At 39.6% G+C, this 25,590-nt stretch overlaps 1 protein-coding gene and 1 pseudogene across 5 annotated transcripts in view; one reads left to right on the forward strand and one right to left on the reverse strand.

The window, feature by feature from the left end:
- The window catches only part of TRPM3 (transient receptor potential cation channel subfamily M member 3), a 713,055-nt gene that overhangs the window by 142,961 nt on the left and 544,504 nt on the right, over positions 1–25,590 (reverse strand). For all 5 annotated transcript variants that reach the window (XM_059656889.1, XM_059656891.1, XM_059656887.1 and 2 more), the window contains one exon: positions 11,098–11,221. In XM_059656889.1, coding sequence (XP_059512872.1) covers positions 11,098–11,221 — 124 coding nt within the window. The remainder of the gene's footprint in view (positions 1–11,097; positions 11,222–25,590) is intronic.
- LOC132212949 (U2 spliceosomal RNA) lies at positions 15,730–15,875 on the forward strand (annotated as a pseudogene).

The raw sequence follows: 25,590 nt of genomic DNA on the forward strand, positions 1-25,590 counted from the left end.
AATTCAAACTAATTGTATTATATAAGCTTCATGAGTAAAAAAAGGGTCAAGTAGTCAGGGTCACCTCTGCATTAGAATATTTAACAATGATCTTCTGTTCAAATGTTAGAATATTATACAGTTCTCAGTAGATGCTACAACCAGCATCCACACGCATTTTTAATGGTTAGGGAGGACTTCGTTAGGCAGATGTGTGGTTGGCGTGCTTCTAAATCCAAAGTTTTTTTTCAAGTATCCTCAATAGGGTCATAACATTGATAACAGGATGACCCCAAAGTGTATACTTGCCAAGGCAGCTCCCTTATGAAAAGCAGTTTTGAGGACTATGGTATAAATGTGGGAGAAACTGTTAGTAGCACTGACCTGAGTGTTATAACCAGACACCTACTCTTCTAAAAGCATGGCTGGGAGGGCTGAGGTACACTGAGCTTAACAACCTCAATGTTTTCAGTGGGGGAGTTTCACTATGAAGCAATGAATCATTTAACCCTAAAAATGTATGTTTATAAATAGTATGAAAAAAAGGCAAGGGTAGGATAAATATTTCAGGAAAGAGTTACTGTGGCATCATCTCTTGATCTCTGGTCTCCTCCAGCTTCTTTCCCATTTTTGGTGTTCCTTTAGTGCAAAATTTACCAAGATCATTTTCTACTCTGTCTCCACTTCTTGCAGTCTCATTCTCTCTGGAATGCACACCATTCAGGATTTCACCCATACCACCCAGGTACTTCTCAAGGTCACCAATGAACTCCTTCCTAAACCTGGTGGCAAATTTTTAATCCTTGTAGTCCTTGATTTATTAGCACAGGATCATTCCCTCTTCCCTTCCATATGTTTATTTTGTATTTCTTTATCACCGCTTATGTAGGCCGACTGAGGTTAGGTACTGCTATATCCCCAGGCCCTAGAATAGAGTCTGGCACATGGCAGGCTCTCAAGAAATGTGAAATGGACGATGGCAGAGTAGTTTAGTGAACAGTTGCAGGTAACAGGCAGACTACCTTACGCTGTGTGGCTTGGAAGTGGATCCGAAGGGGAATGTGAATGGATATTGTAAGCTAGAGCCCACCTCACGGACGCCACTGGCGGTTCTTGGACTTCTGTTCAATGCTTACAATTTGGTGGCATGTGTGATGATTTGGATTTCAAAAGAGATGCATTTCCTACTTGGCTTTTTCTGTCCTGAGCTTTGGCTGCTTATGCCCGTGTTTATTTGTGTACGAGGTGTGCTGTGCCTGGCATCTGCTCTGCTTCCCGCCCTCTGTGTGCCCATGCCCACAGGGTGTCTGGGAGTCGGCATGTGAGGAGGTTTAGAAAATTCTCTCTGAGCCCTCTGGCTGATCCTGTTGGGGCTGAGAAAGCTACCAAGTCTGCTAAGCTGGCAGAGTGACAGAATCCACCCCCACAAAGGAGATGAAACAGCTGCAGTGGGGATGGAGGGCTTCCGAGGACCAATGAAAGAGGAAGACAAAGAGATTATGGCTCATGGATGGCAGATGGTTGAGGTCTGGTTGGAAATCGGGTTGTCGAGAAACATTTTATCATCAGCAGAGTTGAAACATGGGCATTTAAAGCCACAGATAAGCCAGTGACAAGTCTGAGCAATTTCAAGTTCTATCTGTGTTACGTTGGGGTCCTCTCCTCTATCACCCTGCCCTCATTTGCCCTCATAATGGAGCTTGAAAGCTAGTTCTTGTGCGGCCTGAGTTTTGGGGCTGTTGGTAGGGGCATTATCTGGCCTTTTTTTGGAGCTCCCAGCCACTCAGGGGCGTCTCTCTGAAGGTGCAAGGGTTGAGAATGGTCCACTGAGGTCTGCGGCATCGAGGCTCTGAAATAGGTATGATGAGAGGAGATTTCCGGAGAGCCATGGAAAAAGAGCCTGCGTTCAGAGTGGCTTTCTGACTTCAGTGTTTCAGAAAGTGCTATCTGTGACAGGGATATTTCCCCATTTCCTGCCGGCGAACGTGCACGGTTTTTGCAATGTGAAATGGGGACCTGGGGAGACGGAATGAACAAATAAGAGGGGAGGAAGAAAAACAAATGAGAAACACAGTTGCTGAGTTGTTGGAAAGATTATCTATTCTCCCAGTACGCTCTCTTTTTTCCTTAGAAATAGTGTCACAGAGTGAAAAGAGCAAATGTGTTGAAATTAGACACACCTGTGCTTGAATCCTGGCCATTTCAGTTATCATGTTGATTTAGGCAAGAAACCAAATTTCTTAATCTGTAAAATTGGAGAAATAACACCTATCACACAGCATTGTTTTGAGTCTTACTAGTAAGATGAAATAAAGCTCATCCTAAATAGTAGTTATAAAACAGGGTGTGGGGAGAAAATACAGCATCAGACATGGCAGAGCTGGGCTGCATTTGCTCAGTTATTCAGCAATATTTAAATTGAGGATCTACTTTGTATCTAGAAATGTGTGACATGCTGGACAATACAGATATGCCAGCTAAAGGTGCAGATAGACATAAAACACATGCAAAAATAATAAATAAGAAAATTGCAAAGTGTGGTAAGTGCTATGAGTAAATAAATAGGGAGATGAAAGGGGAAACTGCTGTATACTGGGTAGTCAAGGAAGGCTTCTGGAGGAGGTTGACATGCTGCCAGAAAAACTCAATCTCTATTTCTTGGGTCCCAAGTCAGCTTGCCCCCACCAGGAGGGCTGAAAACTGTAATCTTCCTCTCCCCTGGGTAGGACTGCCCCTTCTTCCCACTGGGACAGGTTGGTAGGAAGCATATTAGCTCTTTATTATATAGGATGGCTCATCGTTGGCATGTGCAGAGAGCCCACAGTGTGGTAGTGAGAAGCCACAGCAGTCATTCTCATCACTTGTTAAAAGTCATGGCCAAGTGCTTGGAGAAGAATGTGATCACAATGTTTGAAACCAAGTCATTTGGGACCAGTTTCACTTCATTATGCTCTTTCTCTGCTCTCAATGTATAATGATGCTTCAGTCAGTATCTTTGGAAAATGAAGTTTCATAAATGACATTTTAACATATTTTTCCAGAAAAATCATGCCCATCTCCTGTGGCAAATTATGCCAGATCTTCTCTAGGCCCAAAGGCACAGAACCAAATAGAAGGTGTCAGAAGTAATGGTGTAGAAGCACGAAGGCCCTTATCTCAGGAAGTCCACTGGGAGAGCTTTAATGTCTTTCCCACTCAGACCACAGCTTGGGGCAAGTATGTCAGAATCTCTGGGGGTTGGGGGAGGAGGAATCCAGGCATCAGTAGTTTTTAAGGCTCCCCAGTTAATTCCAATGTGCAGCCAAGGTTGAGAACCACTGCTGTGTTTCTTAACACCCCAAACCTCTATACCTTTGTGGATTATGTGTCTACATTTCTATGGACTAAAAGGAAGAAAGAGGCAGAGGAGAAGAAGAAAACTAAAATCATGTGGCCGCCACAGGCCAATGGGATGACAGGGGTGAATAAAGTGTGAGTCATATCGTTATGGAAATGAAGATGACAACCCAGTCTCATTATAAAGCCTGAGCACCAGCTCTTATAACTGATAACTGTGTGCTGATAACAGGTAGTGGAACTGGGCAGCAGAGTAAATAAAATACAAGAGAGAAAGGGCCAGATGAGATGGGAAAAAAGGAAAATAATTCTTAAAATAAAGGAGGAGATTAGCAGGTAAAACATTTAAATTCTCTTTGAGGGCGAAGATGGCCAAAAGCAATGATAGAGATAATGGTAGCAACGCTAATCTTTTATGCGGTGCATGCTTGTTTTCCCTGATTAGGATAATTTTCTCAGGGCAAGGTTTGAGTTTGGCGAAGGGAGATAATAAACAGGGAAAATGATATATTGGGCGACATGTAATCAACATCGGGCTAATGGCCTTGGCTGAAACCTTGGAATTTGATGAATGTATTCATTTACTGAGCCTCGCATCTAATAAGAAGAAACATAAATACCAATATAGAAGGAATGTGGGTAAATGAGTTTAAATGATATGAGGTATTTTATACACATTGGTTAGCATGGAAGAGAAAGCAGACAGTACCTGGTTTCAGACACCTGGTTTGCAAATAACACATGCATATAAATAGCCCTGACAGCTCCTTCCCATTTATTTGCCCCCTCAACTCTCCACCCCGCTTCCTTCTGCAAACACTATGGGTCAAAAACACAACAAAGCTGAACAGGTTTGAGTACATGTTGTGGAATCAGGAGTGGAGGAACAGGATAAGATGGGAAACATCTATTTTGGAGCAGTGGTTTTCAAACTTTAGTCCTACAACCTTAGTCAAAGAAATATTACTGGGAAAGGGTTAGGGAACTAAGATACATTTAAAAGAGAGAAAGGGTGGCCCAGTGTGTGCAATGTTCAGCATTCTCTTTTTCCTTGCCTTTACCCATCATGAAGATGCTGTAGGAGGCAGAGTTGGAAATAATTTGAGTGTGAGAGTTGACATGGGAAAGAGATTTCTAAACAAAACTCAAGTGGTAGCCGACCCCATCCTCACCCTACCCACCTGTACTTCCCCTTCAGTTGTTAGACTTCCTAAAAGTCCTCCAATTGATCATTCCTTTGGGTCAGCATGTGTTCTCTATTGGAAGTTCAAGTATGTCATGGAGGTCAATGAGCTACCAGTCCCACGTACATGAATGTGAATTCAATAACACTACTGGCCTCCGGATTCCCAGACCAGCTCCTCTTCAGGGAGGGCATGGAATTACTTGTAGGAGGTGAGAGATGGGTAATGCTGGAGGGAGAAGATGGGGTGGGGAGGAGTCCTATTAGGATGCTAAAGAGGGTTTTGGGGTGTTTCTGGAGGCAATGCTGCAGAGAAGGAGGGAGCAGTTACTCAAATGTTAATATATGAACAACCTCGTCTAGGGTCAGTCTGTCCCAAAGAAAGGGATGATAACCTTTTTCTCCTTCCCTACTACATTTCTGGGTTTCTTGTTCGCAGACTCTCTATAGCAAAGCAGAATTTTGCTAAATTATTCATATTGCTTTATGAGAAAATTGATTCTGGGATCGATCCTTGGCTCATAGCCTGTTCATAAGCTGATGACTTTATGAAATACAAGACTGAATATTTAGCATGTGAGGGATTACCTGCATAAAAACTGCTAATGAGAAACAGGGAGGTTTGCATATTTAAAAACTGCTCAGAAGTTAAATATGTATCCAGATGTGGTGTCTCTGAGAAACTAGGAGGAATGTAAAACGGTATATATGGCTCCTATGAGTTTAACTTAGTTGCTGCCATGGAGTGACCTCTAACACAATGGTTCTTAACTATGAGTTATTCATACCTTTGGGAATCTAAGAATTGAATGCATTCTTCCCATAATATGCTTATGTTCACAAAATCTTGCATATATTTTTAAGGGTTTGCAGAACTCTCTAAAGACTTCTAATTGTTCTCAAACACTAGGCTAAGAATTTGTGCTCCCTGGAATCCAGGGAAAACACTAGCCTGAATATTCCTATTTGGAATAGAAAAATTCATATTGGGAATAGGCTGTAGGATAGAGGTGGAGATTCAATTCTAGTGCATTTAACATTGGAGAAAGGATTCAAGAGCTTGCACAAAATAAAGAAAAATATGAGGCATAGATTTTTCCTCAAGGAAAATTATATTTGGTTAGACTAGAGTATAAGATAAGAGTAGTAGTCCTAGTAACTGTGGCTGGAAAGGCAGGCTAGTTCTGGATCACAGAGGGTCTTTAATGCCAGGCTAAGGAACTGAAACTTAATTCTGAAGTCCATTTTTGTACAATCTTCATCTTTTTGCTATATTTATATATCAACACTACAATTATATATTTTTTCCAAATGAATTTCCTTTAAAATTTGTGTTTATTTAGGTTTAATACCCATGGTTTTATGTTATTATAATTATTTATTTTATCTATATGTGAAAATAAAAAACACCTCTTAAAAATATTAATTTGCATTTCACCTGAAATGATCTCATTTGCAATCAGCACTTTTCACTTTGGGAAACACTAGTGAGGGTAATAGGGCTTTCATTATGAGAGCTGCTCCTTACAAGGAGTCATGCAGCAGTTGTTGGTTAGTTACAGTGGAGAGGATGGGGGCTGTGACACCAAGCAAAGACCAGTGGTTTAGATGGTCATGGTAAGACCATGGATTCAAGAGGCAGAGTGGGAATACAGAGTGGAATCACCCCAGTATGTAGGAATATCTTCCTAGAGCTGGAACTCAAAACAATTGTCATGTAAATTATATAATAAATAAGCTCTTAAAGTGAATACAATACAATGATATGTTTGTTTTTGTGTATTATTATATTTTGGTTATTGTATTATTTTTATTTATTTCCCCCCCCAAAAAAAAGATAGTACAGTACTTTCTATATTTTTCTATTTTTTTAATCTACTGGTTATGGCTGAAAAAGGTCAGGGGCATTGAAATTTGATGCAGTTTTGTTGATCTTGAGAGAGAATCTGACATCTGGATAGTGAGTTGAAAATCAAATGGGCATTTTCTGTATAGTTCTCTGGTCTTCTCCAATTTGTTTACTTTTTCTGGTTAGCAGAAAAATAGATGTAATTCTTGCCCCATTGTTTGCAGCTCAAATGGCAGAAGGAATGCAACAGAACTCTGTCCATATAAGGAGTTATAATACCTTATAATACTTTATCTATATATATAAAAGCCTAAGCAACCATTATGACTGGATGACTGGATGACTGGCCGGTAGTTATGACTCGCTCTGACCACCAGGGGACAGACACTCAGTGCAGGAATTGCCCCCTCATGGTCAGTGCACTCCCACAGCCAACCTCCTGTGGCTGGCCAACCTCCTGCGGCCCCTCCCACCAGCCCCGATCGAGGCCAGCCAGACAACCTCCTGTGGTCCCTCCTCCCCTGGCCAACCAACCTCCCACAGTCCCTCCCCCAAGTCAGCTGGCCCCAATCAGGACTGGGCAAGACGGCCCCAATCAGCCCGATTGCCAGCCAGGCCGAGGGACCCCACTCATACATGAATCCGTGCACCGGGTCTCTAGTACATCTTTAATAATAAAAGCATAATCAACTGAATGGCCATCCTGACATCCTTCTGGATGACCTTATGGACGACCTTCTAGAAGACCTTCCGGACGAAGCCGGGGCTGCAACTGTGGGATCAAGGCAGCCACCCCAGCTACGAGGGAGAAATTGAGGCAGCTGCTGTGGCTGCAAAGGCCTACTCTTGCACGAATTTCATACATTGGGCCCCAATCATAAAATGAAAGGTGTTATTATTAATATTAGTTGTCGTGACAAGCAATTGTATAAATAACATTTCTTTTAAATTCCTTTTTTATTTCAATGATTATTTTTGTGTGGACATGAGTGGATGTCTGATTTGGGGCTTATAGTTAGCCTAGTTAAATATTATGCTGGAAAGATTAGTTTGTCCTTGATGTAGAAATATTAAGTGACCTGGACATTGTGCTTACACTGTCCTTGCAGAAACATAATGACTGCTACATTGGGGCAGAGGGCATTCCAGGAAAAGCAACTGACAATGTATTCTTTTTTTTTTCTCCAGGGACCTCAGAGTCTAATGAATACTTGTTCAGATTATTCCAGGGGTGAGAGAGAAAATGGGCTTCTACTAAATTCATTTTAAACTTGGTCATACCTAATATTTAGATATGGAATCAGCTGAAATATGGAAAAAAGAGCCCAGGACTTGCAGAAAGATGCTCTTGGTTCAAGTTACGTGGTTGCTACTAACTAGCCACGTGACCATGGGTTTGTCACTTAAGTCTTTGAGTCTTTATTTTCCTCTATAAAATAGTGATACTAATACTGATGTTAGCAGGGCTGGTTGTGGTATCGAAGAAGAGGACATAAGATAATCTTTGGTAAAGAAAGGATGCTACATAGACATCATCATCATCATCATTGTTAAAATAAAAGTATTTATTGAGTGCTTTCTATGTTCTTTGCATATGTTAACTCATTTGATTCTTATAATTAACCCAATAATATAAATACAATTATTACCTCAACTTTCTTGAAGACAAAACAAAGGCCTCTAGGGATTCAAAAACTTGTTCATTGTTATGTATTAAACTGACTTCAAAGCCTGCAGCATCTTTATTCTTGGAATGGTGATAATCTAATCATCTAAAAAAGTTTCAGAACTTCCAAAACTTAACCTGTAACCCACTGTGAATTGAGACTAATAAGAAAAACATTTTTAATGGAGCAATACTTTTTTTGTATTCTCTTTCCACTTTCTCATTTAAAATGTTTGGATTTTATTAATGTTACGATGATAGTCAAATAAACTTAAAAGTAGCTAGGTACAATCCAGCATCTACTGCAAAGAAAATTTCTATTTCTTCACAGACATTGTGTTAGAGAGAAGAGTGTTCTAAACTTGATATATGTGGAATTCAGAAATGCAGGAGCTTGGGGAAGACAAGGCTAGGTATTTGCATTTGAGAGTTGCCTCAAAATGATAAATGAAGTCAGAATAGTGATTGAAAGGGGAAAGAGCCAATATTGATATTTGATGAATATCTGTTTATAGAATAGAGAGAACGAAGAGGAACTAGCAATGGAAAGACAAAATGAACTGTAAGGGAAAAGGTGAGGAAATAGTGAATCTAGAGAGTCTAGTACGTATCATTGAATCCATGAGAAAGTAACTCTGGGGAGGGAAGAAGAGTGTCTCTCTACCCCCTTCTTCTTATCCCTTATATCCTCCCCCCATAATTAATATGCTGCTGTGGATATTTTTAATCTCTTTGAATTTAATTTTTCCTTGATAACAATGATGGGACTTAGCTCACAGGTTGGTTTCTAGGGGGATATATGTTCTCAGAAGGCGACAGGTTTTGAAATGTTGTTTTGACCCAAAGTGGGAAATAAGCAGATGAGTGAATTTTGTCAAGGATGATATGGAATAGAAAGCATTCACACAAAACACTCATTGATGCATATTTTCCACGAGGCCACATAGCCCAGAGGCCGTTTCACTAGCTACATATACATTCATAGTGCAGTTCTTCATTACCCGTTACTAGGATGCTGGGATGAAAACAAATCCCTTAGCAGAACTTGGCAATGGTTAGATTGACCTCAGAATATTATGTTCCATTTAGTTTTCAAAGGGAATCAAAAGAAACTTGAAGGAGATAAAAGCAAGGAGCAACCTCACCATGCAAAGTTCCTTGTTCTGTGTGCTCACTGAGCAGCATGGTGGGTAGAAGCTAGCTGGGCTCTGGAGCAAGGCAGTCCTAGTGCAGTGCCTCCTGCCTGTGGTGCACACATCCTGCACCTCGCCCAGCCTCAGGTAACCTCCCGTTCCCTCCAGGGAAAAGTAATGCCTACCTCCTTTATCAAGCACCTAGTACTGTCCATGCACATAAATTGTCCCTCAAAAATTGAAATTATTATAACTCCATTTATGATTTTAAAATTCTAACTGCTTTCTGCCCAAATGTGGAGATAAGGACAATTCATTTCTTCTTAAGATCACATTGCCCTACCCGACAGCTAGGGGTACCCCATATATCTTGCAATAAAGATCTCACATTAAAAGGCCATTGACCTTTTCGGCGGGAGCCATGATTAAGTGACATGACGATTATCAGGCAGAATCCCAGGGGACAGTCCTATGAAATACTCAGAGAAGCACATTCAGCCTCATTTGGTTTTATGACTTCCAATTGGTTCCTAGAATTTTAATCCTAATGCTTTTCTAGGAAATTTGCAGGACTGCTGAAATATATAGTTGTGATAAAGTTCCACAGTCAGCATTGGGAAATCATTGGTGCTCAGTCAGGAGAAAATCTACAGTGTAGCATGTAGAAGCTCAGGGTTGCTTGTGTCTCTGTGGGAGCAGAGGAAGCAGTGAGCTGAACAGCTGTGAGCTCACTGCCTTCTAGGTGGGAGAATGCCAGGGACACTCCCGGGTGGATAGAGGCTCAGCGGTCATTCATGAACCCCATCTGCACCCTGGCTTCTCTGTGCGGCGGGGACAGGGACAGGCATAGGCACACCACGGTGAAGCAGGCAGTTCCGGCCCAGGCCTCGAGGAGCTCACAGTTAGTGGCAGAACTGGACGAAGGTAGTTAGCACCGGCTCCTCTCCTATCCCCCTGTGGTTGAGCCTTTTAGCGTCTGGCCCTGGTGCCCCTCTGGAGATGAAGTGCTCCCCAGAGGCAATCCTTCCAGGATTCACACGCAGTCTTGAGATCATCTAAAACCTGAGTGAGACCACCGGCTGGGTTAAACTGCTCCTTTACCTCCCCTGTGAGCAGGTGGGCTCCAGGGCCCTTTGAGAATATGCCCTGCCTGCCCAGGCTTTCGGAGAATCTACCCAAAGTGGGTGGGTTCACTACACTGGCCTCAGTGAGACAATTTCAGAATAAAGATATTTCCAACAGACATTAAACGCCACTGGTTTTGAGCCCTAGTTCCACATTTACTAATCAATTGTATCTGTCCGGTAAAAACAATAACCGTACCTCTCTCACTGGGGTAGTAGCAAACATTGTAGGAGTTAGTACATGTGAAGATGGAGCATCCTGCCTGGCACATTGCATGGGCTCATTGCATGTTAGCTCTTTTTATTCCTGTTCACCCTAGCAGATGGTCTCTGTGTTACTCACATTCTGTAAGACACTTTGTCCAGATGCAGGAAATGTTCAGAAACGCCAGAAATGTCCACCATTCCTTGGATACATTCCTCCATTTTCTACCTGTGTAGCTTAGGGTAGTAGCCTGGACCCTGTGTCACCAAGTTACTTGACAACAAGCACATCCGTGCTTCACGACTCACAGCACAGTGAAACCCCAAACCTCAGAGAGGATTTACTGGAGCATTTCCCAGGAGGTGACCTGTTTCATCTCGTCTACTCATTGGTTGAGGCGATCAGAAGCATTTGGGTGAGCTTCAATAGGAAATGATGTAAAACCCTGTCTCACATTAAACTGGGGCAGGAAAAGCAGTGTCTTAGCTACTGAGGGGAGGAAACTACAGAAGCCAATGGGGCCTCAGGGGAGGGGGAAACAGTGTGTGATTCAAGAAAACAGTGAAACAGACAGAGGGGCTGTGGAGAGGGCTCTGCCACTCACGGGACACTGCTTACATACCAGTTCCTTCTTCTTCATGCACTCCATGAGGACGATGAACAGATGCTGCGCTTGCGTTCGAGTGTACGTGAAGGTCTTCTGGATGGTCACCAGCAGCTGGTCCCGCAAAGATTCATTGATAAGTCTGCAATTAAAACCAGCGCCCAAACAGGTGAACCCAGCTCCTATTCTGTACATATTGCTGAGAGACATTATAGAACGAAGGAAAGCATTATGACAACTTCCCTTAGAGAGGAGTTTCCTCTTCCGGTATGCTTCTCACAACAGTTATTTTGAATGGGATACTTAAAAGAAAACCCACCGTGAAACTCCCTAAGTGCCCATCAACAGATGAATGGATTAGAAAACTGCGGTACATCTACACAATGGAATACTACGCTGCTGTAAAAAAGAAGGAATTCTTACCATTTGCCACAGCATGGATGGAACTGGAGAGCATTATGCTAAGTGAAATAAGCCAGTCAATGAAAGAAAAATACCACATGATCTCACTCATATGTGGATAATAAAGACCATTATCCACTGACGAACAAAAATAGATATAGAGGCAGAGCAGCATCGAACAGACTGTCAAACTACAGTGGGAAGGCTGGGGAGGGTTGGGGAGGGGGGTGATAAGAGATCAACTGAAGGACTTGTATGCATGCATATAAGCATAACCAATGGACACAAGACACTGGGGGGTAGGGGAGGCCAGGGGAAGGTCAAGGGGGGAAAAAAGGAGACATATGTAATACTCTTTGTAATACTTTAAGCAATAAAACAAAATTTAAAAACACACACAAAAAACCCACAAAAAACCCCCATAAAAAACAAATAAATCCATTTTAATGTCTCAGAACTTAAAAGAGCAAAGTATTGGAAGATTTGGTTCTTTTTTCTTTTTCTTTCTTTTATACGGCACGTGTTTAATTCCCTCATCCTCAAGTGTTGTAATAAAAAATGCTTTCGATTAATCATTAGCATCTTTGTAAAATTTTACTGTATTTCTTTTCTAAATATTTAAATTTTAACTTAATCTCTAATTGTGAAAAAAAAGGTCATATCTCAGTAATGGTTTTTTGAGTATCAATAAGGATAAACAGAACTTACATTTTTTCTAAATTATTTCATGTAGGTGGTAGCTTATCTGGCCTATGATTCACATCATCATTATTTATGTTGAGATTTTGCTGTGTTATAGTCAACAAGGGCCTGACCCATACGGAGGTATCATATTGACTACTTCATTAAAAGACTGTTTTTATACTATAGGAGAATTACTGCAAGCAGGAGGTGCGTCATATCCAATCAATCCTCCTTGATCTCTTAAACATGGAGCAATCATAACTAATTTTAACTCCTCTTACTAGCCTGATGAGAACTGGGCTATTTCTACCAGCCATCAAATGGCAGGGAATAAAAATTCACTTTATTGTTAACAGATACTGTCCAAAATGAGGAAGATAAAACTGTTCTTAAGACCAGTGACAAAATAACCATAATTTGCCTAGCATTTTAAAGTTTACAACTTTTTATCACTGAAGTATCAGCAATTCCTATGTACAATAGTAAAATATAATGATCTCATTTGATGCTTACAAGAACCCTATAGCCAAAATATTTATACAGTTTAAAAGGGAAGGACATTTTATTCACAGAGAGCCAGATGCTTAAGGTCACTCAGCAAATACATGGCAGAGCCAGAACCAGAACCGAGGTTTCTGAATCCTTGTCTAGCGCTCTTTCCAGGACACCACATTGCCTTTAACATTTTTTTATTTTGGAGAGAGAGAAAGAGAGAAGGAAAGAAACATCAATTGGCTGCCACCTGCACATCTCCTACTGGAGATTGAATCCACAACCCGGGCATGTGCTCTGACAGGGAATCAAACTGGTGACTTTTTGGTGCAAGGGACGATGCTCAACCAACTGAGCCACACCGGCCAGGGCAACCACGCACTGCTTTTTATTACATCAAGCGCCCTACCCCACTGCCTCTCTTTGTCATGGTGGCTATTTGAACAGGAAATGATGAAATTTCCTTTAACATAAAAGCATGACAAATGGTGTTGCTTAAAAGCAAACATGATGGGAAGCTTGAGAGCATCTTCGTATCAGCGGCCTGCTCTGCTCCAATATTGTGTGAGGATTTACCTGGACCCTGTAGGTTAGATAGTATGATGACCCATCTTTGAGGAGGCTGCATTCCTCATGATGAAACTATACCAAGGATCCTGAATGTCACTCAGGTCCGTAGTGGAATGGGTTACTCCTCTGCCCCTTGGAAATTTTATATCATGAACATATACCTTTAGGAAAAGAGGATGGTCCCGATAAGGTTGAAAAGGGATACTAGATCCTCTGAAGTTTACTATGTTGGAAGACACTGTGGCCTTAGGTGTTGACCAGTCTGAAACCATTTACTCATTCATTCAACAATTGCTTAGTAATAGCTATTTAGTGCCAGACACTGTGGTACATGCAGGGCTACAGGGACAGATGATATATATACACTTCCAGCCTTCACACCAGTGGAGAAGAAAGATATGAATCAGCAATTCAACTGTGATTGACAGTGGTAAAAAGAAGCCGCTTGTGACAGTTGAATATAATGTAATCTGGAGGGTTCAAGGAAGATTCCACTGAGGAAGTGCTGCTTTATCTGAGACTTGAGGAATGAATGAGCATTAGCGTGACCAAGGGGTCTGGGCAAGAGCATTGTTGGCAGACAAAAGAGCATGAACAGGCCTAGTTTAGAGAAAATAAAAGAAGGTCAGTATTCCTGGAGCATAGAGAGCAAAAGAAAAGATGGAACAGGATGGGGCTGCAGAGGGGATGAGCAAGGGCAAGATAACAGGGAACTTTGGACATAGTGTTAGAGAGCTCAGATTTTATTTCCCGGCAATGAGAAGCCATTGAAGGATTTAAGTTGGAAAGTGATATAATTACATTTGTGTTGCCAATTACTTTTCTTAAGGAGTCAGGTCCTGAGCACTTGTACCTGGGCACGTGTCTACTTGACAAATAACCCATGTGGAAGGGTCTAGAGAATTCTGCAATATCAAATGTACATAGATGTTGTACACAATTAACAACAGAAGAAACTCTCCTGATTAGTCACTTATAGATCCAATCATTCATCTGCAGGTGTTTAATTTTGAGAACTTAAAATTTGTTTCCCATTGCTAACCATATGCAATAAATCCCAGTTCCCTGAGGTAATTATCTGTCTGAGGGATCTGTTACTTGTACCCAGCCTGTCATTTTGTAAATATTGAGGCATAACGTACAGCTTAGCTGATTGTGTGTTTCAGTGGTTAGGAGATATGAAAGACACTAAGAATCTTATACTTTTAGTCTAGTTTTGCAGCTGACTAAAGCTGTGGTTTTGCATAAATGACTTAGCAATAATAACCATGGAATTCTATTTTTTGAAGTAGAAGAATTCTTTTGGTTGGTTGTTTTCCAAAGTGTGGGATGCCTATCATTGATGGAGCAGAGATGGATTTAGGTGAAACAAAGTTGATGTGGTCCTTATAAAGCACCTAGATGCTCATTAAACATTAAATAACTGCTATTCCTTGTTTAGTTCTTTTTCCATCATCCCGATTGCATCAAGAGGAAAATCTCAATTTTGAAGTTTCTTTGCCTTTAACAACTTCCCAACACTTGCAAATCTCCCACTTTTGACAAAGAAACAGCAGATAGTAGGTCTCATTCCTTTGATCTAAAGAGTTTAATAACATGGTTTTGAAAAAGATCCTGTACAACATGTGACATGTTCATAGCACATCATGGTATATGACACAGTGGGCTACAGTGATAATCTCTTTTTATCTTCATGAAAAACTGTGTCAACAGGTTTTCCATTTTGCAGAAGAGGAAATTGTGGCTCAAGAGGTTAAATGATTTGTACAAAGTCACATAGCTTGGTCATCTCAGATGCTTGAAGTTGAGTCTACTGATTTCATTCAGCCTTCCCTCAATGGTGCTGCTTTTCCTGATTGGAACCCATCAATACGTCTTTCAGTTTCCTAATAATCTGCATTGAGGGTAAAAATGTAAGTGTATTTGTTGTAGGAAATTGGTTTTCCTTTTGTGATAAAGAGAACATTTGGAGAAAAATCAGGTGCGTTTGGAGGAGATAAACAAATGACTGGTAAATGAGGCTGATGGAAAGGGCATTTAGTATGTTGACAATTACATTTGCTTCTAATTTCACAAGTGTTTGCTGTGCTGAACCAATGTCTTATGTTTGGCACAAAGGCTTCTTGTCTTCCCCAAGAGCCCTTTCTTATTTCGTGGCCATATTCTGTAGGATATTGAGAAGCCTGCTTTCTTGAAATTATTGCTTTCCTAGCCTTTTCCATTTTTATCTTCCCCCTGCAAACAGTGGAATGATTTAAAAATCTGGACTGTGATATTTAATAGTCAGCAAAAATAGAAATAAGCCCATTTTAGATTTCTTTTTATGGCTTTAAAATAGTGATTAGAAATTTCTTGACATCAAAACATGGTTACAGTGTCATGTAAAATTTTTAGTTCTAGAACTGGGTCTTTGACAAAGGGTTGCCTATTTATGGAAGCTGTTAATCTGAGACTCCACACATCAATGCTTTCTTTGGCATACCTAAAATTGGAAGGTTTTCTATCGCTTCTCAGCCTTTTGGCTAAGATCAAGTGTAAAATTGGAAGGTTTTCTGATTTAGGAAGTGTAGTTATTGAAGTGAGGGAAATCTTTATACTATGGCATTTATGTTTCCATGTAAATGCTGTACTTGTGACCTGGAGCTTTTTAGATGAATTGCAGAGTTATCTGAAATAGGTCAAGGTTCATCCAATGCTCAGAGGAACCAACAAAACTTCCCACTGTTTGCTATTAGTATTCTGTTCGAATGCAATACCACCCGCATATACACACTTTTCTCAGGATGAATTTAATTACCTGCAATGACAGAGTTTTGTTCCTAGATTAAAAAATTAGAAAATGCATTTGAAATTCAATGGGACTCAAAGAGCTAGACTTAGGTTAATGGCTTTTGAGGAGAGAAGCCCTTTTAATGCCCTCCATAAACACCTTCTATTAATTTATTCAGATACAATATGATAAAATTTTATTTATGTAGATAAAAAAGATTGCTAATATCAACCTGGTATTTAAGAGACATCATTTCTCATGGAATTTCAAATACTCTAAAGAAAAATGAAATTTTATTATTTTCTTGAAGCCAAAGCAAATTACTAAATGTAACACTAAAGACAGAAAAATTACATGTCCTGCCTATGGTAATGCAGAAAGGTATTTTTTTAAAATCTTCTTTTCCATCTTCAGTAAAAGTTACCACTTCCTCCCAAATATCATGGCTTTGGGTCATAAGTAACAGCATGGTCCTTCCCAAAGTTAAACTGTCACTTGCTAGCTGTGCGATCTTGTCTAAGTTATGTAGTCTTTAGGTGTTATATTTTTCATATATGTAAAATGAGAATTATAATAGCACTAATCTAATCAATTTGTAAATATTAAATGAATTAATAATTGCAAAGGGATTAGAGAAGTGCCTGACAAATCCTTATAAGCATTTATTATTATCAAAACACTGTCTTACAATGTCCCGTAGGAAAGAGTCACTTCTTATTAAGTAGCACGACCAGTAGCTGGGGCCTCTGTGTGCAATGCAGAGCTCTGTCCTGGGATCACCAGTGCTCTGCTCACCTGGGGAGCCCAGTGGTACAAGGCCACTCCCAGTCCAGGCTGCAGAAATAACTTCCCCACTTCAGAGAGGTGAGAGATCACCAGTTCTTTCTTACATTTGAGAAATAGAGACACTAAGCAGATTTGTAAAGAGGAACTTACAAACACGCCATGTGGACATCTGCACATCTATTTATTTTTTCAACAAACAATATGAGTGCCTACTATGTGCCTGGAACTAAGCTAGGAGTAGAGAGATGAAGACTATTCGGTCCTAGTCTCAATTAACTCATAGAGTTGTATACCATATATTCTGATAATCTTTTAATTGGCAAGACATCCCAAAACTTAGTGATGTAAAACAGTATTTATTGTGTTGATAGTTTTGAGGGTCAGGAATTGAGGCTGAGCATAGTAGGGATGACTTATCTCTGCTCCATGATATCTAGGGAGAAGCTGGAGAAGCTGGAATGACTGAAGATGGCTATCAATGCTCAACTGGGACTCTATGTCTGGGGCCTCAATTCTCCACATGGCATCTCCTGGGGCTGGACTATCCAATATGGCTTCTTTACTTCCAAGTGTGGCCCCAGGCCTGGGATGGCCGAGGGAACTGAGGAATGGTGGTTTCAGGATAGATAGACTTCTTATGTGGCAGTTGGCTTCTCTCAGTGAGAATTCCAAGAAAGAGTTTTCAAAGAGGCCCAGCTAGAGACAACAGGGCTTTTTATGACTTGACTTCAGAATTCCCAAAATATCATTTCCTTATTTTCAATTAGTCAAGTCACTAAGAGCAGCCCAGATTCAAGAGAAGGGAAGGAATAGACTCCATCTCTTGATGGAAGAGAAGCATACATATATGGAGAGAAGGAATATATTAACGGTGATCATCTTGGAGGCAAGCAACTCCATTAAGTGATTCTGTTCAGATGAGACATTGTAAAGCATTGATTTTTCCACATGTAAGCATAAAGAGCCTCAACTTTTTACTTTAAATTCCATCTTTTAACAGCTGATTAGAATGAGAACCACAATTTTCCTTAAAGGTGAGTCTAATCACTGACAAATATTTTCAAAATGTTATTACTTGCTCAAAGCATAGGACCGGCAAATGTTTTATTTTGATTCAGTGGCCTATTCACATTTAGTCAGCACCTATTACATATGAGGTGTTTCTTTTAGGCTGTGGGCACCTGGCTGGAAACCTTTTCTCCATGGATACTATCAGATTTTGTCTCTGTTGAGTGCTATATGTAAGTGACATCTGTAAACTGTGTCATGCTTGGGTCCACATGTAATGTGTCCCTGTTGTCACCTGCAAAAACAGTGGGGTGTTTTCTTGGTGTCCTCATCTCACGTTGGGATCTGTTTGGAGAGGAAAAACAACAGCACCTTCCACAAACTAACTGAGAAATGTGAGTTTCTAAAATACTGTTCCACTCAATCTTATTCTCGATATACCTTGGTTTGGGCCTTCGTCACATCTTACTCAGATGGTACCAACATACCACTAATTGGTTTGTTCTTTATCCTCCTCTAATCCATTTCCCATCGGGTTGATTAAATTGTGCTTCTACAAAGCAAACATGATTCTATCACATCCTTCTTAAAATCGTGCAATAGCATCCCATCACTAGCAATATAACATATCAGCTCTTGATATTTTTGGGATCTGTACTTTTTTGGGAAAGCATTAATCTAAAAATGTTGCTGAGGGATTTGAACTTTAGGATAAGGGAATGATACAAGTTTAGGGCAAACATTTTACAGATGAAGAATCTGATGCCTACAGAGGTAAACTAATTTACTAAAAATTGTATTATAGCTGACAGCATCAGAGTGGGGTCTAAGGACAAGAGAATCAGGGAGGAAGGATCTCTGCAAATAAGTTATATGAACCTAAATACATAGTTCAACTCAGTGTAGTCACACAAACTTAGTGATTTGTTGTTGAAATGACTGCATACAAGTGGAGATTTCATCTGTCTTTTTCCTGAAACTGGATGTTATAAGTCTTATGTGAGAGAAGACTGCGTCATGTGATTTCAAGGATCACTACTCCCCTAGCTTACCAGAAGCCCAAAGTACCTTTTAATTCATTAAAAGGAAAATACATATTTTGTTCAACAATTAGAAGCCCTAAGAGCAACTCCGGATAAGTGATGCTTCATGTTAACCTCATGCTTAATTGTAACCGACTAATGTTGATGGTTTTCAGAAAGCACTAGTTGACTAGAAAGTTGGGAACCATGTGCATGGAACACACAAAAATGACAAATAGAGGGGATGAGGTGAGTAAACTGGTTTGTCCAACTTTTAACTAAGGATCAACTTCAGATACAAAGGGCCTCTGTAAGCTAAGGCCTGTGAGAAACAGTACCTCTGATCTTGCTTTAGTATCTAGCCTAGAGAAATTGTTCACCTGGGCTTTTCCTGCGGGCTCCCATTCAGTAATGCAAGGCAGTTAGAATGATCTAAGAGAAGCTGCCTATAATTGGGCAGAATGCGTATACTTTGATGCTACAATCTGTTCAATAAAATTCATTTACAACTACTCATAGAGCTCATAGAGTGTTTCTTCTTTGAGCTCACATTTTTTTGTTCTATTTTTTAAAACCTACTCTAGAATCCCAAGGTATACACACACACACACACACACACACACACACACACACAAAAGGAAATAGAAGGTGGGTAGTTTCGTAGGATTGAGGGTGGTAAAAGGCACTTAGTGCCTATTGTAAGAGAAGCTTTGTGCTATACATTTTATACAAGGCATTTCATAAAGAAATATTAATTTTTAAGAAAGTCCCAATGAGACGCTAACTCCTTGGCTGCAGGGACTGCACATGATGTGACTATGTAGTCTCATCCAGGTGCTGAAGACAGAGGCTTCCCATACCTCCTTACCTTAATTCCCCCACCATTATGTTTATCACCTAATGTTATAAGGGGTGTTTATTATGCTTATTACTTATTCTCTAATTCTGCTAAACTGAAAGTTCCACAACAGCAGGAATGTTTGTCTATTTGGCTCACAGGTGTGTTTTGGCCAGTGCCTAGAACAGTGCCTGGAACATAGAAGGTGTTAAAAAAATATTGTTTGAATGACTGGATGTATATGTTGGCTAAATGCAAAAAATGTAATGGAAATAAAGGGAACCATGGAAATCTGTTGGCAGTCAAGTGTTCCCAGTTTGGGGGAAATGCTAGAGCTGTGCAATCCTATATGGAAGCCATTAGTCATGGGGTAATTTAAACTCCAATTTATTACAGTTAAATAAAATGTAAAATTTAATTCGTAGTCACTCTGCCCACAATTCAAGTGCTTAGCTGATTGGACAGCAGAGATACAGAACATTTCCATGCTCACAGGAAGTTCTATTGAAGAGCACTGCTCTTGAGGCAGACACGCTGCCAAATCCTTCACATGAGGCCAGGACTAACAGGACATTTAGGTGACAAATCCTGACCAGTATCTCTGTAATTTCTCTGCTGTCCTTTGCCTTTGGTTATGAATATGCCCAAGAGTAGAAATTGAAGTGTTGCCAAAGAATACAGGGACCGCCACATGGTCAGGTAGATTTTCTGCTGCCAAAATTGTAAGAGAAACACAGCCTCAGAGTTCATTCCAAATGAGATTCCATCATCGACTATTGCCCAGAGCCAGGCAAAAGGAATAGTCAAGCTTTTCATTGGGTTAGGCTCTGTAGAAAACACAGACTCAGCGCTGACTGAAATGGGCAGGCAGAAACACTGGCGCCTCTTCAACTGACATGCTTCTAAAGTTGGTCTGACTTTTATTTAGAGGAGAAGTTTTTTAAAAAGCAGATAACTTTCTTTAGGACTATCTATAAGATTTTGTCTTTATTTTATTTTATTATTATTTTTTTATTTTGTCTTCATTTTAGAGTAAGAGTAGACATTCATGGCACATTAACTGTACATTTCCTTCTTTGCATATTATTCATCTATCACAGTAATCTTTTCTCTGAGCCCAAATGTGGTCTCAGAATCATTCTCAACACATCATGGCAGGAAGCCAGTACTAGCTGAGTATTGTTGACACTCAGATGAAAATGATTTGTCATTCCTACACTAGAGATAATAAAATATCAAATACACTGTCAACTGGGGAAAACCAAGGAGATTATAGGGTTAAAGAACTCCACTTTTTAGGTCTGTCTCCAAGACACTAAACCGTGGCTTCCATGAGTTTAGAGAGATCTATTCTTTACTCCTTACTCAAGACCTCTAGGGGTCACTGTTCATGGATGGCCAGTTGACTTGCATTGAATATCCCCAGCAAACACAATACATGTGTCCATCAATTCCAGGACAGTTGTCCAACAATTAGGACAATAAAGGAAAGACTTCATTAAAACTGAATGGAAACTTTTCTAGACAACAGTAATCCAGACCTGGGTTGATCTTGGAATGCTACTTTAATGCATCCTCAGTGTTTTTCTAGTTGAAGATGTTTTATAGCAGGTGATCACTATTATATTTAGTTTTTATAAATCCTGTGGTCCATAATCAATATCTGAGAATTGCATGGGAAATCTGGAGGGAACCCATTAAGTACATTGCAAACATTATTTATCATTCATGATACCATTGGGTGAGATGTTGATCTACTCTGTTTCTTTTTTTTAAAATATATTTTATTGATTTTTTTACAGAGAGGAAGGGAGAGAGACAGAGAGTTAGAAACATCGATCAGCTGCCTCCTGCACATCTCCTACTGGGGATATGCCTGCAACCAAGGTACATGCCCTTGACCGGAATCGAACCTGGGACCTTTCAGTCCGCAGACCGACGCTCTATCCACTGAGCCAAACCAGTTTTGGCAAATCTACTCTGTTTCTAGCAGCAGCAGATTCTAATGTCAGCCAAGTCGAGTCAGAATTCATCTCCTCTAAGGTAGAGGCATTGAATACCAGGGCATTTTATCATCTGTGCCTCACTCAGATACATTTGAAATGCATTCGTGGTTTTAGAAGCCCTCACTACTTCTTTTCATGAGAGAAAGGCTATGTTTGTAGAACTTCAGAAATTTTTTTCCTACCAATGAAGTGGGTAAAGAAATGTATATGCCATATTGCATATTTCAAAGTGGCTAAGAGAGTAGATCTTAAAACTTCTCATTGCAAGACAAAAAAATTTTTGTAACTCTGTAAAGTGACCAATGTTACTAGATTTATGATGATAATAATTTCTCAATGTATATAAATATTCAACCATTATGTTGTATACCTGAAACTAATATAATGTTATATGTCAAATAAACCTCAATTAAAAAATTTAAAAATAACACTAAGGAGAAAATGCATATGTACACCTCATGTAAAGGCAGAGGTGCCTGTGGCAGCATTTTGTGCTTGGAGAGCAGTGGAGAGGACAGTTCAGTTGGGTTGCTAGCTGAATGTGAGGCTCATTGAGATGGCTCTAGTGAGAAGCTGAGGCCAGAATTCAGAGACTTGAGTCCAAGCAAAGAAAAGTGGACTTGACCTGTAAATTAATGGTCTTCAACTGGGTTCTACAAAGAAGACCCTGGTATTTTGAAGAGCTCCAGAGCTGCCTCAGAGTTGCCGTAGTGGGTGAGAGCCAGGCAGAGAGAGGGCTGCTCTAGGACAGAGGTTCTCAAAGTATGGTCCCTGGACCAAAAGACCAGCATCTCCTGGGTACTTCTCTGAAATGCAAATCACGTGGCCTTAATCAGATGTATCAAATTAGAAAATCTGAGATGGGTGTCAGCAATATGATTTTTTCCCTTTTTTAGATTTCTTTTTAAATCCTCACCTGAAGATATGTTCACCAAATTTTTTAGATAGAAGGGAAGGGAGAAAAAGAGAGAGAGAAGCATCGATCAGTACGAGCCTCGGCTAAGAATCGAACCTGCAAACTTTTGGTGTAAGGGAGGACGTTTCAACCAACGGAGCCACACTGGCCAGGGCTCAGCAATATAATTTTAAAAAATTTTGATTTTTAAATCCTTACTCAAGGATATTTTTCCATTAATTTTTAGAAAGAGTGGAAGAGAGAGGGAAAGACAGAGAGAAATATCGATATGAAAGAAACACATCAGTTGGTTGCCTCCCAGATGGGCCTGACCAGGGCCCGGGCCAGGGAGGAGCCTGCAGCAGAGGTACATGCCCCCACCTGCAATTGAACCTGGGACCCTTCGGTCTATAGGCCAATGCCCTATCCTCTGAGCCAAACTAGCCAGGGCAGCAATATAATTTTAAATAAGCTCCTGGGTAATTCTGATGCAAGATAAAATTGAGAACCAGTGGTCTAGGCCTTCCACTCCAGCTTCACCAGAATAAACCTTTACTAGTATCTTGTCTGTTTTATATATTGTACTTCTAGGTGAGATTTCTTTTGAGAAGGGGTTTAGGGGCTTTAAAAAAGTGAAAATCAATACGACATGGAAGTGGGAAATTGGGCCTCTTAAACGGTTGTCCATTGAAATTGTAAAGTCAAAGGAAAGTGAGGTAGGACTTTTTGATGCTGAACTTACTGGCCCTAATGACTATCAATGGCCGCTCAAATTTCCATCATTTACATTCAACTATCACCAGTTCACTTTTAAATACTTTTGATTTTCTCAACTTTTTTCTTTCTCTTTTTTAATTGTTCATATATTTTGAACCAGTCAGGAATTAATTTTCAAAAGAAACACGTAAATGAATGAAATGCCTTTAAGAAACCCATGTAAATAAAAATACTAATAGAGAAGACTACTGTGAGTATTTTTGTGGTACACTGATAGTAGACTTCTCTATGAGCCTGACAGATGTTTGGAAGCAAGAACAACTGTGATAAAGAAAGAAGGTGATTCATGCTAAATAAGCTTTTCAAGTGAACTGGGTTCTAAAGACAAAATTTGGCAAAGGGTACAAAGCACTTGTGGTAGTAATGCATTGACTTGTGTGAGGAGAATGCCCATGAGGCATAGAAAGAAGCTATTTTTGAACACACAGAGAAGTATACAAGAAATCGAATGTTTCTACATTTTAAAAGAATTTCTGAAAGTGTGGTCCATGAACGACTCTTGTCTGAATCTCTGAATGGTTTCAATGCATTTTCCTGCACCCCAGCCCAGGTACACGGAACCCGGATGTTTAGGGGAATTTGTGGGGTTTTTTTTTTCAGGTGATTATTGGGTATGCTGAAGTGTAACAAGCACATGCTTATTTTGAAAGTTTTCTGTATAATAAGTAGCCAAAAAGTTACTTAAGCAAATCTAAGAAGAACCATAATAGATGCCTTTGAAATCTTTGCTGGGCTTTAATGGGCTATTTAAAGTTAGGGGCAGTGATTCCTAGAAAGGATTTCATGATCATAATCAATTATTACCTCTGTGTTTTTCTGATGTTGCTGCTTATGGCCACATTTTCCTAACTTAGAGTTGAACAATTCTAAAGTAAATTTAATCACTGTAGAGACCCAGTTAGCCATTTTAGATCAATAAAATACTTCCCATCTCTTAGTACTTTCCCCCATGAGCTCTAGATAATTTTTATAAAGTCAATGCTTCATTCTCCCTGTGTTGACACACATGGAGGGATCAAATAACAAATATCAAACTGTACACAAAGTATTTATTTTATTTTGTACTTTCCTAAATAAATGAAGCTACTTTAGCTTTGTGGAACTTGGATCTAATAACACAGTATATCTATATCTTTATATATTCCACACAAGAAAAAGTTGCAATAATCACTCTATAAACTTTTACCATCTACTCAAACCTAAGCCTTTTCCTGCCTTTTTAGAACTCAGTAACTAACATCTAATTGAAAATTATTTGTTATTATATTAGTTCAAATGAGATTATAAGTCTCAAGGGAAGACCTGCTTCTTGCCTAAAACAAACATTCAAAAAAATATCTGGTGATTGATGGACTGAAAATTCTTGTTATCAGTCCTATCTTTAAGTTTTCACTCAAATTTAAACACAAACACATATGCATATATCATATATACATACAATTATATGCATTAATATATATAATTAATAATACATGATTAAATGTATTTTATCTGATTAATTTATGAATTGAATTTAACTATATATGATTCAGTTTAGTTTTATATATATATATATATATCAATCACCACACAAAACACCACCACACTGTCTCGTAGAACTCAACCCGTCTACCAGCTTTCCTTTAATCCCATTTAGATTGATTCTTTTTTTGTGTGTGTTGAGTTTTATACGACATATAAAGCTTTTTCTTGGTCATTCATACTGACTCTTAGTTTAAATCCACTTTTTGATGGAAAAGGAGAGGAGGTAATAGAGTTATTATATTGTTATTTTGTGGATAATTACATACATGGTTCCACTGAAGAGATTCTCATCAGGAATGCTAAACTCAAGCACTTTGTCCTCTATGTTTCTGTGATACTTTATGTTCTTCATAGCACGTGTCCTTCTAGTTATCTGTATTCACGTCTGTGTTTTAATCTCCATTAAAGAGTCTCTGATAGGGCCATGTCTTGCTCATCCTCTAACATTCCATGAATATAATAAGCACTCAATAAATGTTAACTTGGAAAACAGTTCACAGAACCAAAACTTCTATAAATAAAGCCACCAGTATTCTTTGTCTGTACAAGATGTTTCCAATTTTCCTTGCTTCCCTCTGACAAAGTTTAAAAACAGAATCAAGTTTGCACATGCCTTCTTATAGAATATTCTAGAAAAGAGACAGGTAAGATGAAATTGACAGAAACAAAATGGACACTTAAAGTCAGCAGGCTTGATATTTGTTTCCTTCTTTCTCACTTGACATTCCAATTATGTC

This window comes from Myotis daubentonii, chromosome 11 (genome assembly GCF_963259705.1).
Source record: "Myotis daubentonii chromosome 11, mMyoDau2.1, whole genome shotgun sequence".
Taxonomy (NCBI): Eukaryota; Metazoa; Chordata; class Mammalia; order Chiroptera; family Vespertilionidae; genus Myotis; species Myotis daubentonii.